A 15,822-nucleotide genomic window follows, 5' to 3' on the forward strand; every position below is an offset into this window, starting at 1 on the left:
GTCTGGCTAATATGTAATATATTAATTATTTATTGTTGATTTTAAATGTATACTGAATAACTAATTTTAACAATGAACCTGTATATATGTAAATTGCGGAAGTTATGTATTAACATGTGGCAATATAAAGGTTTCATGTATGTGCACTAAATTTCTTGCATTTTGTTAAATACCGACGTGCTTGGATAGGCAGTTAACTGTTTTATTCTCGACTTAAGGTAACAACTTTGGCTTGTACATGTTAATAATATTTTATTTTGACAATTGTATCATATTTACGAATACTCCTACTATCATTTATACAAACGTCACACTTCGACGGAATATGGTTCAAGGTTTTAGTTTAACATGATTATGGATGGAGTACAGTCCGAAAGCTCGCTGTGATGAATTGAAAAATAAAAGAAATAATTTCAAGATGACTATCACTTAGCAAAAACTTCAAGCCCAGAATTCAAAATTACCTACAGGATACTAAAAAAGCAGGATGCTAAAACCCCAAGGGCTCTATTAGGAAACAATAGCCCAGTGAGAAAAAGGGGATAAGGAAATAAACAAACTATATGAGAAGAAATGATAAATCAAAACAGAATATTTTAAGAACAGCAGCAACATTAAAACAGATCTTTCATGCATAAACCATAAAAAGATATTTATGTCAGCCTGTTCAACATAAAATCATTTGCTGCAAGTTTGAACTTATGAAGTTCTGCCGATTCAACTACCCAATTAGGAAGATCATTCCCCTGTTTGGTCACAGCTGGAATAAAACTTCTAGAATGCTGTGTAGTATTAAGCCTTATGATGGAGAAGGCAAGACTATGAGACTTAACTGCATATCTAGTATTACGAACCGGATGGTACTGTCCGGGAAGATCTAAATGTAAAGGATGGTCAGAATTATGAAAACTCTTATGTTACATTCATAACGAACTAATTGAACGGCGGTGCTAGAGATTAATACCTAGATCAGGAATAATATATTTAATAGACCGTAAGTTCATGTCCAACAAATCAAGATCGAAGACCAGACAGGGGAACAATACTAAACTCATCATATTTCTCTATTATTACAGGAGTGTTTGTTTTCTTTCTTAAAATTAGTTTTTTTTCTTTTGCTGGATCTAGACAAATTTTACTTCTCACAATTAAATGGTCACTTGGCCTTAACATGTTTAACACTATTACATCTTTAACTAAATTAACCTTTTCACTGAGAATAAAATTTATTTCGTTTTTCGCTTCTACATATGGACTTCTCCATGTCCATTTTTTTCTGTTCATTTTTATATATAAAAAGACGTTCATGATTTCTACAAGCGTGTCTCCTCTGTCATTTCTTGACCCACTCCAAATTTGCGTACAGCAGGTTCTCCATTCTTCTTTTGACCTACTTTGCCATAGAAATCACCCAAAACAAATGCAATTAGTCTTATGTTGTTGTTGTTTTTTTTCTCAAGATATCTCTAGATCTTCATAAAAAGTTTCTCTTTATTTTGCTGTTGTTGGTGCATATATTTGAATAATCTTCCTTTTAGAAATTTTATTTAGTTTGATCATCAATCCTGCAATTCAATCACTGATACTATAAAATTATTTTATGTTACTTGCATGATTTTTATTAATAAGACAACCCACTCTATTTTCGTTGTTCCTTTCATGACCTCTGAAGCCAAAGATATGGCCATCTTTTAAGTCTATATAAGATTCCACAGTTCTTCTAATCTCACTCAATCCTATTATATTTCAATTTGATTATTGCATCCCTTCTAGTAGCACAGCAAGATCTCTAGACCTTGACATGTACGTTAGGAAGTTCAGTTTCGAAAGATAGCCTGTTCTAATCAATATATATATATATATATATATATATATATATATATATATATATATATATATATATATATATATATATATATATTTATATATATATATATATATATATATATATATATATATATATATATATATTTGAATCAGTAGAACTTCAAAAGTTCAAAGTTGGAGTAAATGTTTTCATGTTGACCAGGCTGACATGAGTCTTTTTTAGTTTATATATGACATATCTGTTTTTGACGTTGTTAATAATTTATATATGACATATCTATTTTGACGTTGTTACGGTTTTTAGAATGATTTATTGTTAATTTGCTCTCATCATTTATTTATTTCCTTATTTCCTTTCCTCACTGGGCTATTACTCCCTATTGGAGCACATGGGTTTATAGCATCTTGCTTCTCTAACTATATATATATATATATATATATATATATATATATATATATATTATTTATACATATATATATGCATACACACACACATATATGTATATATATATATATATATATATATATATATATATATATATATATATATATATATTTATACATATATATATGCACACACACACACACACACACATATATATATATATATATATATATATATATATATATATATATATATATATATCACTTTCCGAATAGAACGGGATTTTAAAATCCTTGATTTTTATGACAAATGCAGTATCTTCAAGTCTATTGAGTATTTCTGTTTGTAAGGTTTCATCTTTATACTTTCTCACCATAGTTTAAGTCAATCCAGATAAAATAATAATCAATTAAAACATTAGATATTTGTCATATTTAAACTACATATAAGACGAAATCCAATGAAATATAAAAGCCGTTAAAAATTTAGAGCTAGAATTGGAACTGAAAAACAAATGATAGATATAAGAAATCGGAAGTAAAAACTTAGTAGGCTTAGATAGCTGATAACCCTAACTTGATCGATATTGGGGATAAATTTATAGCAAAGAATCAACATCGTTAGTATGTTTTTGGCAAACTCATCAAGTAGGCTTACCCGATTTCATTATAGTCAAAGTGTAAAAATTGTAATTGGTCACATAAAAATCTTCCAAAAGATATTATTTTGTTGTGGCTACAATCAGCTGTCATGTGCCAGGAAATCACCTCTAAAGCCCGCCATACACGCGCAGTTTTAACTTACAGGCCGACTACTGAAACCAGATTTAACCGGTTTGTTCAGGCCAGTTTGAGCTTGTATGGGGGTATTTTCAACTGAACTTCTGAAGGCAGACCGGAAAGGGGACTGGATGAACTGAAGCGAATGTCGAAAATCTACCCGTCCGTTCTCGTGAACTGACGGCCAGTTTGCACCTGTATGGAGGTTCCTGCAGTCCTGCCCTCAGTGCAACTTATGAATTGAACCCTTCGTCGTTGATGCAATGGCTGTGTTCCGGGAGGATGAGCGATTTTGTTCTGAATTTATCGTTATTTACAGGGGGTAGGCTACCCATCACTTCAGGCAATGAAAAGTTATGATTATTCTGACATATGAAAATCCTGATAAGGATATCAAAATAATCATTAACTTACATTGAGATATACAATGTTTCCATATATCAGAATATAAGCAGGGACCGGATAGGTCTAAAGTACATAACGCTAAGCACAAACTTTTTTAGAGATAAAAAATGATAGGTTTTTCTTTCGAGACGTTTCAGCATTATAATGTACATATTTTGTGCCCTTGCCATTACGAATAAATAACAAGCCGACTAAATTAGCGTACTTTTGAGATGCATATTGACACATTTGGAATAGACCTATCCTTGCCATTTTGATTGTGTTTAAGCATTTATTACTGTTTAGGTTTAAGTGTATAATATATATATATATATATATATATATATATATATATATATATATATATATATATATATATATATATATATATTTCAACTTTTAAACGTAAACCTACTCCTCATGTTAGTACTACATTATATCTTAGAATTTAGTGAATCATGTCCTATTGCTATGTGCCACAGAACCATCTGTATTAGAATAAATAAATACACATACGTATAGATATATATACACATATATATACATATATGAATATATATGTATATATATATACTGTATATATATATATATATATATATATATATATATATATATATATATATATATATATATACACACACACATATATATATATGTATATATATAAATATATATATATATATATATATATATATATATATATATATAGATAGATAAACTTTTACACTTTCTCCCCATGTTGTATTACTTCATTACATCGTAGAATTTAGTGGAGGAAGTTCACTTGCCACGGAAACAATGTTTACACCATTTATTTTCGGTGTTTTTATTTCTTGACGTCAGCTCAGCTAGACATGTAGGGAGGAAGAGATGTTGCCACGATACTGGCTGGGTGTCAGGTCAACTGGGGTTAGACGATGGCAGAACTGAATAGTGTGTGAGCACTCTCGGTGTCCGGCAGAACTGTCAGTTCAGCGACTTGTTAGTTAAAACTGTGCATGCATGCCGGGCTTAATGGTGTTTCCTCGCAAAAAAAAAAAAAAAAAAAAAAAAAAAAAATCTGCGGTTGGCCCCAAGACCACCCACCGTCAGTACCTTTCCAAACTAAATTTAGCCATCTATCTCCCCCCCTCCCCTGATTGACTGATTGATTGATTTGAGGTTTTCTGGCATCCTGACATCTAAGGTCATTGAAAAACGCTCCTACTCCCCTGGTAACCACACTTGATGATGTGAGTAACACTAACTTAATGTAGTCAGTAAAAGGGTGATGTAATGAAAAATGTTTGGAACCACTGGCCTATATTGGCCAAATAACTGTCATAAAGTGAGTGGTGGTGAACTAGAATCACATTTTCTGAGTACGTGGATCAATCCTACCCACTGGTCACATACTAGGGTCGATAAAAAAAAGGTCACGGGGATGCTAAAAAAAACACTACATAAAGATTTACGTTTCTGGCAACCATCACTGCCAAAAAAAAGAAAAAAAAGCCGTATGGTGAATAGGCTACATAGATTAATACAGATGTCAGTTAACATGAGAAGAAAATGGGGATTCCCTCTCGTTCCTTTCAGTGCGGTCTTAAACTGATTATGTAGAAACGAACGGCAAAAACTTTTGTGACCGAGTAACGGTTTGGGGAAATCATGGTAAATTCATGACCAAATGCAGTAAACAAATGTCAACACAGTAACAGCATCTTCATGAGATTTGCAAACATGGTGATGTGCCCTTTCCATAGACACATTTTATGGCAATAACACATCAGAAATAGAGTTAAAATTAATAACCTTTATGAATTGTATAATTCTCACCCCTTATCATCAAGGCTTCTCTCATTCCTCTGAGGAAAGATTTGTGTTTTCTTATTTCAGTAACTTGATCATATGTGAAACTTAGCAACCGCTGACTAATTTGATAACATGAAAAAAGAATTAAGTGACCTTGGCCTACCTTCAGAGGATGCAGACCTTGTATCGTGCCAAAATACTAAATGTAACATCTACTAACTAATGTAATTCTAGAACTGACATACATTTTCTTATAATTTAGATATTGCATTATATTTCTTCTTTAAATAAACCAACATTTCTAACTAGTGTGTACTAAAAATGCTGCTTTATTTACCTCTTCCCCAAGTTCATGGAAAATGCCGTGACAGAATTAAAGGCAATCCACAGATCTAGTTCAAAGGTGACTAGATGAAATCCAGCTATGAGTCCAAGGAAAGACGTTGAAATGTTTAAGAACTAAACAGTAGTGGCTATATTCTATAGTTATATATTCTATATATTAAGCAAGAAAAAAAGTTGGATTGAATGTGGCAAAAAACAAAAAAACATGAGTGTCTGTCTTTCGTGTTTGTTTCGACATCAAATAACATTTGAAAATTAAACGCTGCTATACGCACCACATTATTCCCTTGAATTATCTAGTGACTAAAACATAGTATTATATTATACTGCACTACATGTCATTTAGATTTGAAACAGAATCTAAACAAATAAACATCAAATAAACAAACAAAAAAATGCCATTTGATGATTTCAATGTATTTCTCTCATAGTATGACTAATTCTCTTTTTTAGTTTGTCATATTTTCTTATATTTTTCATAGTTATCGAACAACAATATCTATATAATTCACGTATAAGTGAGCACAGTAACCCATTAGAAAGATCACTGTCACATTGTATGACTCATTATAAAGTTAACATTTTCTCTTCTTATTTTTCTTTCTTTTTCTGTATCTTTTTACACAAAACATTGAACACCGCTTATAGACAAGAACTGGAACTACAGGTTTCTTGGGTAACCCTTTTCGATACATCTAATTACAACGGCTATAACACAAGTTTAATCATAAACACTCTCCTACTTGGCTATATATCAGGAATTGTATTGGATGTATTATAAATATGTATAGCATTACAAATGTGTTTGATTGAAAAAGCAAGATTTAGTCTGCTAAACAGGTGTCTACGATACATAGAGAGAGATTGTATACTCACAAATACAGACTCGTAGATTTGGCCATAAAATATAAGAGGGACCTGAAGCCTGATCTCTGTTGTTGAAAAGTCGTCTTGTTGAAGAAGCTTTTGGTCCCCGGCTCTTTGGCCAAACCTGTAAAACTCGGATTTTGGGACGGCTCCCGTGATCTGTAGGATGCCTAAGCACGTCCAAAGTAGTAAACTTCTCGCTAATAATTCCTTGCCAAAAGTCATTTTAGATGTGAATTCTTAAGGGAAGATTCCCTCCACCACACTTCTAATAAAATCTACTTTTTTCGTGACTGATTCTACTCTAGTATATTGTCTTTTGTCACATCAACATGGTCCGTAAGTGCTTCTAGAAAAGTGCTCTGCTCAGGGTTCGTTATCACTTCGAGTAATGTCGGTCTCGTACCCGTGACTCACTTGATTTTATAACATGTTTCTTGTAGCTCATCCACTTCGTTTCTTCTGGGCTCGTTTTCCGAGCTGTATATGCCTTTATTTTATTTCCTTTTCAACCTGTATAAAGCATTAAAAGATAATGTTGGCGTATAAAATGATCTGATAAATAATTTTGACTTTCATTTCAAATAATTCTGAAAATCAGTTTCTGTGTAGGAGTTCTAATAAAAATTAATGTCGTTTGAAACTTCTCTCCACCGTTCTCCTCTAAACAAATTAAGAAAATTCTAAATACAAATGCTAAGGGTAAGAATTGTTAATCATATGAATTTTATGAATTTATCTAGCAACTACCCTTCGATTCACTATTTCATCACCATAAGAAAATGCCACTAAAAGAATTTTGCACCAACTTCACTTGTAATAAGACGGTTTAAGATATTTCCCTAATATTAGGGAGCGACATACAATTTAGATGGACAGTGAGTCTGTCTCCCAACAACACTGGGTATACAAGTGATGATTGGGCGAGATAAAATGTGATAAGAGGAAAAGGCAAAGATCTGGGACACAGACGTCATCCACTCCGCACATGACTATCCCGAAAATCTGATTCCCTTGGAGTAACTCTATTAATAATGAAATAAATTACTATAGTAGAAAATTGGCAGACTTTAGAATTATTCCAAATATTCTTGAACTGTAAACCATGAATTTTTTTCTTGGTTGATTATAGCAAATGAAAAGTTCTTACCGTCTTGAAGAATTAATTTGAAAGTTATCTTTCGCATTATCTATTTTGAGCGATTGTAATATCTGTTTCTATTAAGGAGTTCAAGTAACTGAAAATAGACGAGTATTTTTACCGTGCACTATTGTTCTCATCAGGTCGTAGAAAAACCGCACAATGCATTAGTCAATGATACATAAGCAGAAAGAAGGTCAAATAAGCAGATATTTTTAAATGCGGCTTTATAATACATCTCGCGCAAAGAGACAGCATCTTAATTTTCTTGGTAACTGATACAATAATACTTCTGTCATCATAAATGAACGATATAGAAGATCTCAATTGAAAATGAAGATAACATCAGAAATGTATCGATGTATTGAGTGCAATACATCCAAACATGAAAACATTATTATTATTATTATTATTATTAGCTAAGCTACAACCCTATTTGGAAAAGCAGATTGCTATAAACCTAGGGGCTCCAACAAGGGTAATAGCCCAATGAGTAAAGGAAATAAGTTAACAGATAGAATAATGTAGTTTGCTCGAGTGTACCCTCAAGCAAGAAAGCTCTAACCCAAGACAGTGCAAGACAATGGGACAGAGGCTATGGCACTACCAAAGAATACAGTTCTTACCATAGCTAGAGTCTCTCTACCCTTACCAGCAGCCACTGAACAATTACAGTCAAGTAGATAACCACTAGTGTTAAGAAGAATTTGTCTGTTATTTCAGTGTTGTCAGGTGTAAGGGAAAAGATGAAAATGTGTAGATAATAGGCCAAACTATTCGGTGTATGTGAAGCCAAAGTAAATATGAGCCGTAACCTGAGACAGATTCAATTCAGTACTGTCTAGCCAGTCAAAGGACCCTAACTCTCTAGCAGTAGTATCTCAATGGGAGGCTGGTGCCTTAGCTAATCTATTACCTACAAAGACAAGTATGGCAATAAAGAAAGACCAACTCTATAAGAAAAAGACAGCGCTTGAGAAAAAGTTTTCAAAACTGAATATTGTAAGGAAAAAGGCAGTAAACGACTGTTATATCATAGGCTACCTTAATAGCCTGTAACAATAGTTCAGATCTAACTGCCTTTTATCTAAATCACCTTTTACGGTCATTCGTATCCATGGTGAGTCCAACAACAGCAACAACCCCCACCCCCAGCCCCCAGTTCCCGCTTGCAGACGACTAAAATTCTCTTTATCTGGCCAGATAACAAAATATAACTCTTAACTGTATCTCACTCCACGACTATGATTAAACCTAAATGTAGGACAAACATCTTCAACTGGATCATTGTGCTTAGGTAAAGAGTCCGTCGTTTACTGTATGATTTGTGAACGTAATATTTTGTTTGTTGTCTTGTAGTATCTTAATTATTTGCCAACTTTAGCGAATTGTTCACTAAATAACTTAAATTTCACAATATTTTTCCTAAGTGTCTTAATTCCCTTTTCCTATTTATTTGGTTATTGAATTAGAAAATTGTCTGTCCTGTCACTATCAGTCTTGTATATCAAGACGAATTATCTGCGTTTTCTTTTTTATTTTGTTTCCACTGAAACTATTGAGACGATTTTTATTTGTAATTGTAGGTATATCATCTTTTCATAAATGATGATGCCAGTGATACGTACCGCGATATTTCGTGCTCATGTCTTCTTACGACACATACCATAGACTAGGGGCTTTTTTTCTTTCATTCATAGGAATCTTTCCAGTTTACATCCGTTAAGGAGTGTTAGTCCAGCAATTCATTCTTAAAGGCTGATCTTGGCTTTCAATGATAACTCATGCTTACTGGCTTCATATAAACTGTGAATTAATACTTATTACATCCAACTACCTATACGAATCAGTTCCATCCATTCTTCAACCATCACCATTAACATGAATTTTACAAACCCTTTCTATTCTTGCAGCAATGCGGTCCCATTCTTTCCTATGCTTCTTATTCAGACATTTTATCAACCCAGAGTTGCATTTCCTCTACACAACATCTCTTCATTTGCATCGCTTATTTTGAAGCAAAATCCCACAATAAATTTTCTTTTTCCCATTACTTCACATTGAACAATCTTGCTCCTGTTTCCTATTGACTCTTATTTCTCTCTTATATCTTTATATTATTCTCTTAATTACTACCTTGGTCCTCTTCCTGTATTATTATTCTCCCTTTGTATTGTGCAACTCTACATCATATAATCTATGTTTTCCATCAGTAAACTCCTCGTTTCCTCATTTCACCTCTTACCTTTTGTATTCCCCCTACCTGCTCTCTAATAACCAAAACACTACCTGTTGTTCCTGACTTCATCCTGGTATTTTACACTGAAATCGTCTAGTCTTCAACCCTTGCAAATTTCCATCCAGTTTATTTCTTATTCAAAGCTCTTACTTCCTTCTTATAAGAATTACTTGTTAAGTTTTCAATAAAATGGGCAACAGATATGCATTCAGTCACTCTTCTAATTCTCATTATTACATCCTCGAGTTTATGTTTCCATCTACTATTTGCCAACAGAATCTCTCAAATTATCATTTTGACTATTTTCTCTACTAAAAATTTATTCTTTGTTCTTGTTTAAAGCCAAGTAAGTATTTCCAGTCATCAAGACCATTTCCAAACTCTTTACATATTCTCTCTCTATTTCTCTTTACTTTAAGGGTTGTGGTGGCCGATATGGTAACGTCCCTTACTGGTGAACGCCAGACTGGGGTTCAAGTCTTCCTAAAACTCGTTAGTTTCTTTGGTTGCTGCAACCTCACCATCCTTGTGAGCTAAGGATGGGGGACGGGTTGAGTGATCCTAAAGGTCTATCTTCTGAGTCATCAGCAGCCATTGCCTGGCCCTCCTTGGTCCTGGCTTAAGTGGAGAGGGGCTTGGGCACTGATTCATATGTATATATGGTCAGTCTCTGGGGCATTGTCCTACTTGATAGGACAATGTCTCTGTCCCTTGCCTCTGCCATTCATGAGCGGCCTCTAAAACCTTTAAACCTAAGGGAATCTATATTTACCTAAATCTTCCTACTTTTTTTCCGTCACCTGCCTTTGCATTTAAATGGCCAGACACAACAAAAATACCGATTTTCATTCTCATTCTTTATCATTCTTAGCCTATACATACCCACTATTACTACTTTTCCTCTTAGAATAATCTGTTTTACTCCTAAAATCTTCTAGTTAACAAATGTGTACTCTTTCAATTCTTCAGTCTGTCTGACACTACAAGTGTTAACTTTTTCAAGTTCTACATCTTTCACTTATCCTAAACATTATCACTTATCATTTGCTTTTCTGAACCCATTTCCATTTAACTTTTGTGCTGTTTTAAAATCTACACCTTTCTCACTTTAAACAATCACCTATCTTATATATTTTATCTTCTTTATCCCACCAATGCTTGTTCAAACCCCCAAGGCAATATAAGTAGAGAGTATGGGGTTGCTAACTCCATGTCTCTATCCAAATTGGGACATACATACCCCACAGATGAACGAGAATGAAACTTTTCTTTTCCCTGTATCCCACAATAATTAAAGCTTGTTTCCATTGCCTTTAGAATATCTACTACTTAAGGACATTTTTTTTTCTCACCAAGGGCTCTCTCAAGCATTCAATAACTGTATCTTTACTTAAAGATCACATTTCATCTTTATGGCAAAACACAGGAACCTTTAAGGGCTGGTATTTCTGACTGGAGTGCTTATTATTTTGTGGTAGAGATTCTTTTCATATGGACAGACCTTACACATATGGTTACCAATAAACTCTACAGTAGACACAAAATCTCATGCGCTATTCAGCAGACATTCCTAACCAAGTCATAGGGGATCTAAATCCTCCAATAGACACTTTTGCTATGGTATAAATTGCATGAGAATCCTAAGTCACCGGCGCTTCCTACGGCAGCAATCATCAGGTAGTACCATTTACTGTTACCAAGGAGGAAGTCAGTTGCACAACTATTTTCACCTTACCTTAATCTCAATTATAAATTTCATTAACTTGCCTTACAGCGTATAAGCATAATCCAGAGTAAGTACACAAAGATTCTTTCACATGAATTGTTTGAAGCAAGTAAACTGCGTCGCAACAACTATGATTAGTGAGCCTATATATCTATATTTACATTATCATAGGAGGGAATATAGAAAATATACATATGTATTCAGATGTCTGTAAAAAAAAAATTACACACATTTACACATACATATATCTACCCTTCTATTTACTGATATGCATATAGATAGATATATAGATAGATAGATTTACGTGTATGTCTGTATGTACATATATACAGTACATATTCACTTATATATTCATGTATGCATATAAAGAAATATACACATGCGGTATATGCAAAAAACAAAAATCACAAGGGAAAATGGAGATACCATGTGATTCTAAATCAGTTTCATCTTTCTTCCAGACATCATCTAGTGGACTGGTTCCAAATGAGGTTAGTATTGCGGTTCTCGGCAAATCTATTTGGAATGAGGTTCGTAGTGACCTGGCCTTTTCCGCTCAATATGCAAAGCACCAGGTGTAAAATTTCCTGTCTATTCAAACAAAAAAAAAATTATACTTTCAGGAAATGAGTCTGCCATAATGCACCTCAAGCACTGCACTGTAAGTATTACTTAAAGATCTTCAAAGCGTCCTATCCAATTTACGTGGATCCGTTAGGTGTCTAGGTGCTGATTCACAGAAATACATCGCATTATAGGATATGTTGATACTACGTTTCAAAATCTTTAAATGCAAGAGCTAAATAGATTCATGTATGTTTCTTTAAAGATTTACATTTTCTGATGACAAGATTTATATCATCACATTACGATCGAAGAGGATTAAAGATTACCCTAACCTTACCTGACCTAACCTAACCTACCAGTTACAAAATATCAAAGGTTCATTTTCCAAAACAACATCTGAATTCTTCTTGCTTAGCTTTCTCCCTAAATATTATCATGACATCAGTTTCTTTCTGTTTAACGTTGTTACATTTAAATTTAAGATTCCACGACCAATCCTTTATTACTCTCTTATTGAACGAAAATTAATCCCCTTCTCAGGATTGTGGTGGCCAAAGTGGTAACGCCAGACTGGGGTTCTAGTCCCGCTCAAACTCGTTAGTTCCTGTGGTCACTGCAACCTCACCATCCTTGTGAGCTAAGGAGCCTATAGGTCTATCTGCTGAGTCATCAGCAGCCGTTGCCTGGCCCTCCTTGGTCCTAGCTTGGGTGGAGAGGGGGCTTAGGCACTGATCAAGTAAGTGTCTAGGGCATTGCCCTGCTTGATAGGGCAATGTCACTGTCCCTTGCCTCTGCTATTCATGAGCGGCATTTAAACATTTAAATCTATACAATAACAACAAAATTTCATCATTATCAAAGACAATATGATTCATTTTTACTTGTCTCCTCTGACAGACGAAATTTACCGAGTCTCCACCCCCCTACCCCCCAACCCCCCTCCCCCACCTTCACCCCAACAAACAGTTCGGAACAGATGTGAATGCCAGGGATGCGAGGGTGATCTATTTTAATGGCAATCCCCCATGGTTGAGGGCATGTTCCTCACATCTTAACGCTCTCTCTCTCTCTCTCTCTCTCTCTCTCTCTCTCTCTCTCTCTCTCTCTCTCTCTCTCTCTCTCTCTCTCTCTTACTGCTAACCTCCAGTCATTTGTTACTTTTCAGTTAAAAATGAATCTGCACATTGAAAACGGAATCTTTGGCAAAATTAAACATGAGTTGCTTTGATTTGTGATACTCTTCCCTACGATTTTTTTTTCTTTTAATCTCCACAGGGAAGCGTATTTCTCAGGAGATCCTAGGATCCAAATAACGTTTTTTATGCCATGAGAGGGATAATCTCTCTCTCTCTCTCTCTCTCTCTCTCTCTCTCTCTCTCTCTCTCTCTCTCTCTCTCTAATCTAATGATTGAAGAATTAATCTATAAAATGTAACGAAGGAATGCATATATGTTGATCATCTTGAATCAAATATTCAACAAAAATTGAATATTGGGAAGCAAACCTAAACAAAAAGCTTTCCTTTTTACCTGAAATTCCTTCTTCTTAATTTTCATTCGGGTGTAGACAAAAATCACGTGTCCACCTTATTAGCTTTCGCCTACACAACCTCTCATACTACTAACAACCCAAACTTCAGTCTTGTAAAGGCCATTTCTCAAGTTGGTTCAAAAAGATTATTTTTCAGAGCGCTCGTTTGTGCTGATAAGACTAGCATTCTATGAGATAACTTGAGAAATAAGCAAAACAAAGGAACATGAACTTAGTATGCCCTATCACTGCACCTCTCATTATCATACACATCTTGATGATAGAATTTTGTTCATTTAAGTGCTAACATATGATCATGGTTCTGTAATTACGAAGTTAAAACTTCTTTACTAAAATAAAATTAAGACTGTAAGTTTGATAAATATTTTAATTTCTTAAACTTTCCACAAGTTTCCATAGCTTCACTTAATGGTTTCTACAGAACAGAATGTTATTTTCATATAAGCTATTAACCAAAGTACAAGAGTTTTCAGAAGTGGCAATTCTATTTACGTGCATAACCTTGTCAGATGATGAAATGGAAACAGCTGGAAGATGTCAAAGTTTCTTTAGTCCTATTGCTAATAAGTCAGAATGAAAAAATATTAATGACAACAGCAATAGAGCTTAAATGTTTAACTGGTAGAAGATAATTCCCAGAACCGGCGCTCCACCAATTCAAAACAAAAATATTAAAATCTTTCTAAATCATAAAGTATCCTTAATAAGAATTAGTCATAATTTCCTGCAACGCAGTGTATTAGTCTTTGCTGATCCACCTTCATGTTCTTATAATTAAAAGTTTAAAGAAAAATTACTTGTCAAGTCTGTCAGACAAAACATCACCAGAATGATAACCCGGTCCGATACGCAGTTATTTTTCTTTGTATTTATCTAATAATGTTTGTAGACATGTGTCTTAAAGAGGACAATTCCTGCAAGATAATTTTTGGTAACCTTAATCGATGATGAGCGTCTTGGTAACTATTATCGGAAAAAGCTTGCAACAAAAGTAATCGTTGAAGAGTTCAACGACTCCGTGATTCCTGTCGCATCGAGCAGATAAGATAATCTTGTATTCAAGAAGAAATCCTTTCTTAGCGACGAGATCATTTTAGTAAGACTTTATGAACTATTTCCTCTAAACTTACTTCACATATGTCTACTTATTAAATCAAATGATCTCTATGTAAGAAACAACTAAATATGTTTTCCTTTTAATTATCTGTCATCCATACATCAGGTACATAAATGTAGCACTGTTTGTGAAGAAAATGACGTTAGATTCTGTTTTCACATCTTGTACACTAATATCCAAGTGTTATCATACAGTTGTAAGCCAGTACAGATATAGAGTCGTCGAAGAGAACCATTGAAGAGATTGAGGATATCTTCAGATCACCGGTAAATAACAATAATCACATGACGGAATCGATTCCCAAAGCTTTTTGGGTCACTAAGAAGAAACTGGAGGATCGGTTAGGCCTTTTCTCTGCTCATCATCTGCGTACCCTGGTGATTAAAAAGTAAAACTTTCGGCGTTACTTCTACTTATTACACCGTGCGAAACAAAACGAGACACCAACCACGAGTGCCAGACAGTGACTGGCTGCTGCGGAGTCTGTGTCTGGCATCCCCTTCGATCTGAGGCACGAGCTGTGCCAATGAGGTAAAATACCCTGTGTCAGATACCCTCGTCTCCCTCCTCCTGACCGAGAAATAACGTTCCCCAGCAGCATCTTGTACCTCCCTCCCTCATCACTCGTCTAATTTCGTCAGCGTTTGCATTTATTTACCCAATATTTCCTGTTGAAGTTTAACTGCAGTACAGTTATTATTCCATATTAACAAAACCTGTCATTTTAACCTCATTTAATTTTATTTCGGCAGCTTCCTTACCCACGTTCACGACATACATAATTTTACGTGGCTTCATCAAATCGTTTTTCTATTCGGGAACATTGGATATTTTTTTTCATGACATCAATATATATATATATATATATATATATATATATATATATATATATATATATATATATATATATATATATATGAGTGTGTGTGTGGAAATATATATACACAAATATTATCCCTAAAGATTAGTCATGTTCTCCCCTTGTCTTTGTAATACCGCTCTTATTTTACGTGATAAAAATGTCTTCAAACTTACCCTATCATTGCAACTCTATAGAATACATTATTTTCGTCCTAATGGAACGCTATCACTGAGCATAA

At 34.2% G+C, this 15,822-nt stretch overlaps 1 protein-coding gene across 12 annotated transcripts in view; it reads right to left on the reverse strand.

Annotated features, from left to right (window-relative positions):
- LOC137641380 (nidogen-like) overlaps positions 1 to 15,202 on the reverse strand; it is a 349,006-nt gene extending 333,804 nt beyond the window's left edge. For 8 of the 12 annotated variants that reach the window (XM_068373900.1, XM_068373899.1, XM_068373896.1 and 5 more), the window contains exons 1-2: positions 7,191 to 7,294; positions 6,391 to 6,894 (exon numbers count right to left, since the gene is read on the reverse strand). In XM_068373900.1, the coding sequence (XP_068230001.1) occupies positions 6,391 to 6,606 (216 nt within the window). In that variant the 5' untranslated portion in view covers positions 6,607 to 6,894; positions 7,191 to 7,294. Of the gene's footprint in view, positions 1 to 6,390; positions 6,895 to 7,190; positions 7,317 to 15,095 lie in introns of those variants that run through there. The other 4 variants (XM_068373890.1, XM_068373891.1, XM_068373893.1 and 1 more) reach the window with 4 other exon arrangements.
- Between the last annotated feature and the right edge of the window lie 620 nt (positions 15,203 to 15,822).

This window comes from Palaemon carinicauda, chromosome 5, assembly GCF_036898095.1.
Source record: "Palaemon carinicauda isolate YSFRI2023 chromosome 5, ASM3689809v2, whole genome shotgun sequence".
NCBI lineage: Eukaryota > Metazoa > Arthropoda > Malacostraca > Decapoda > Palaemonidae > Palaemon > Palaemon carinicauda.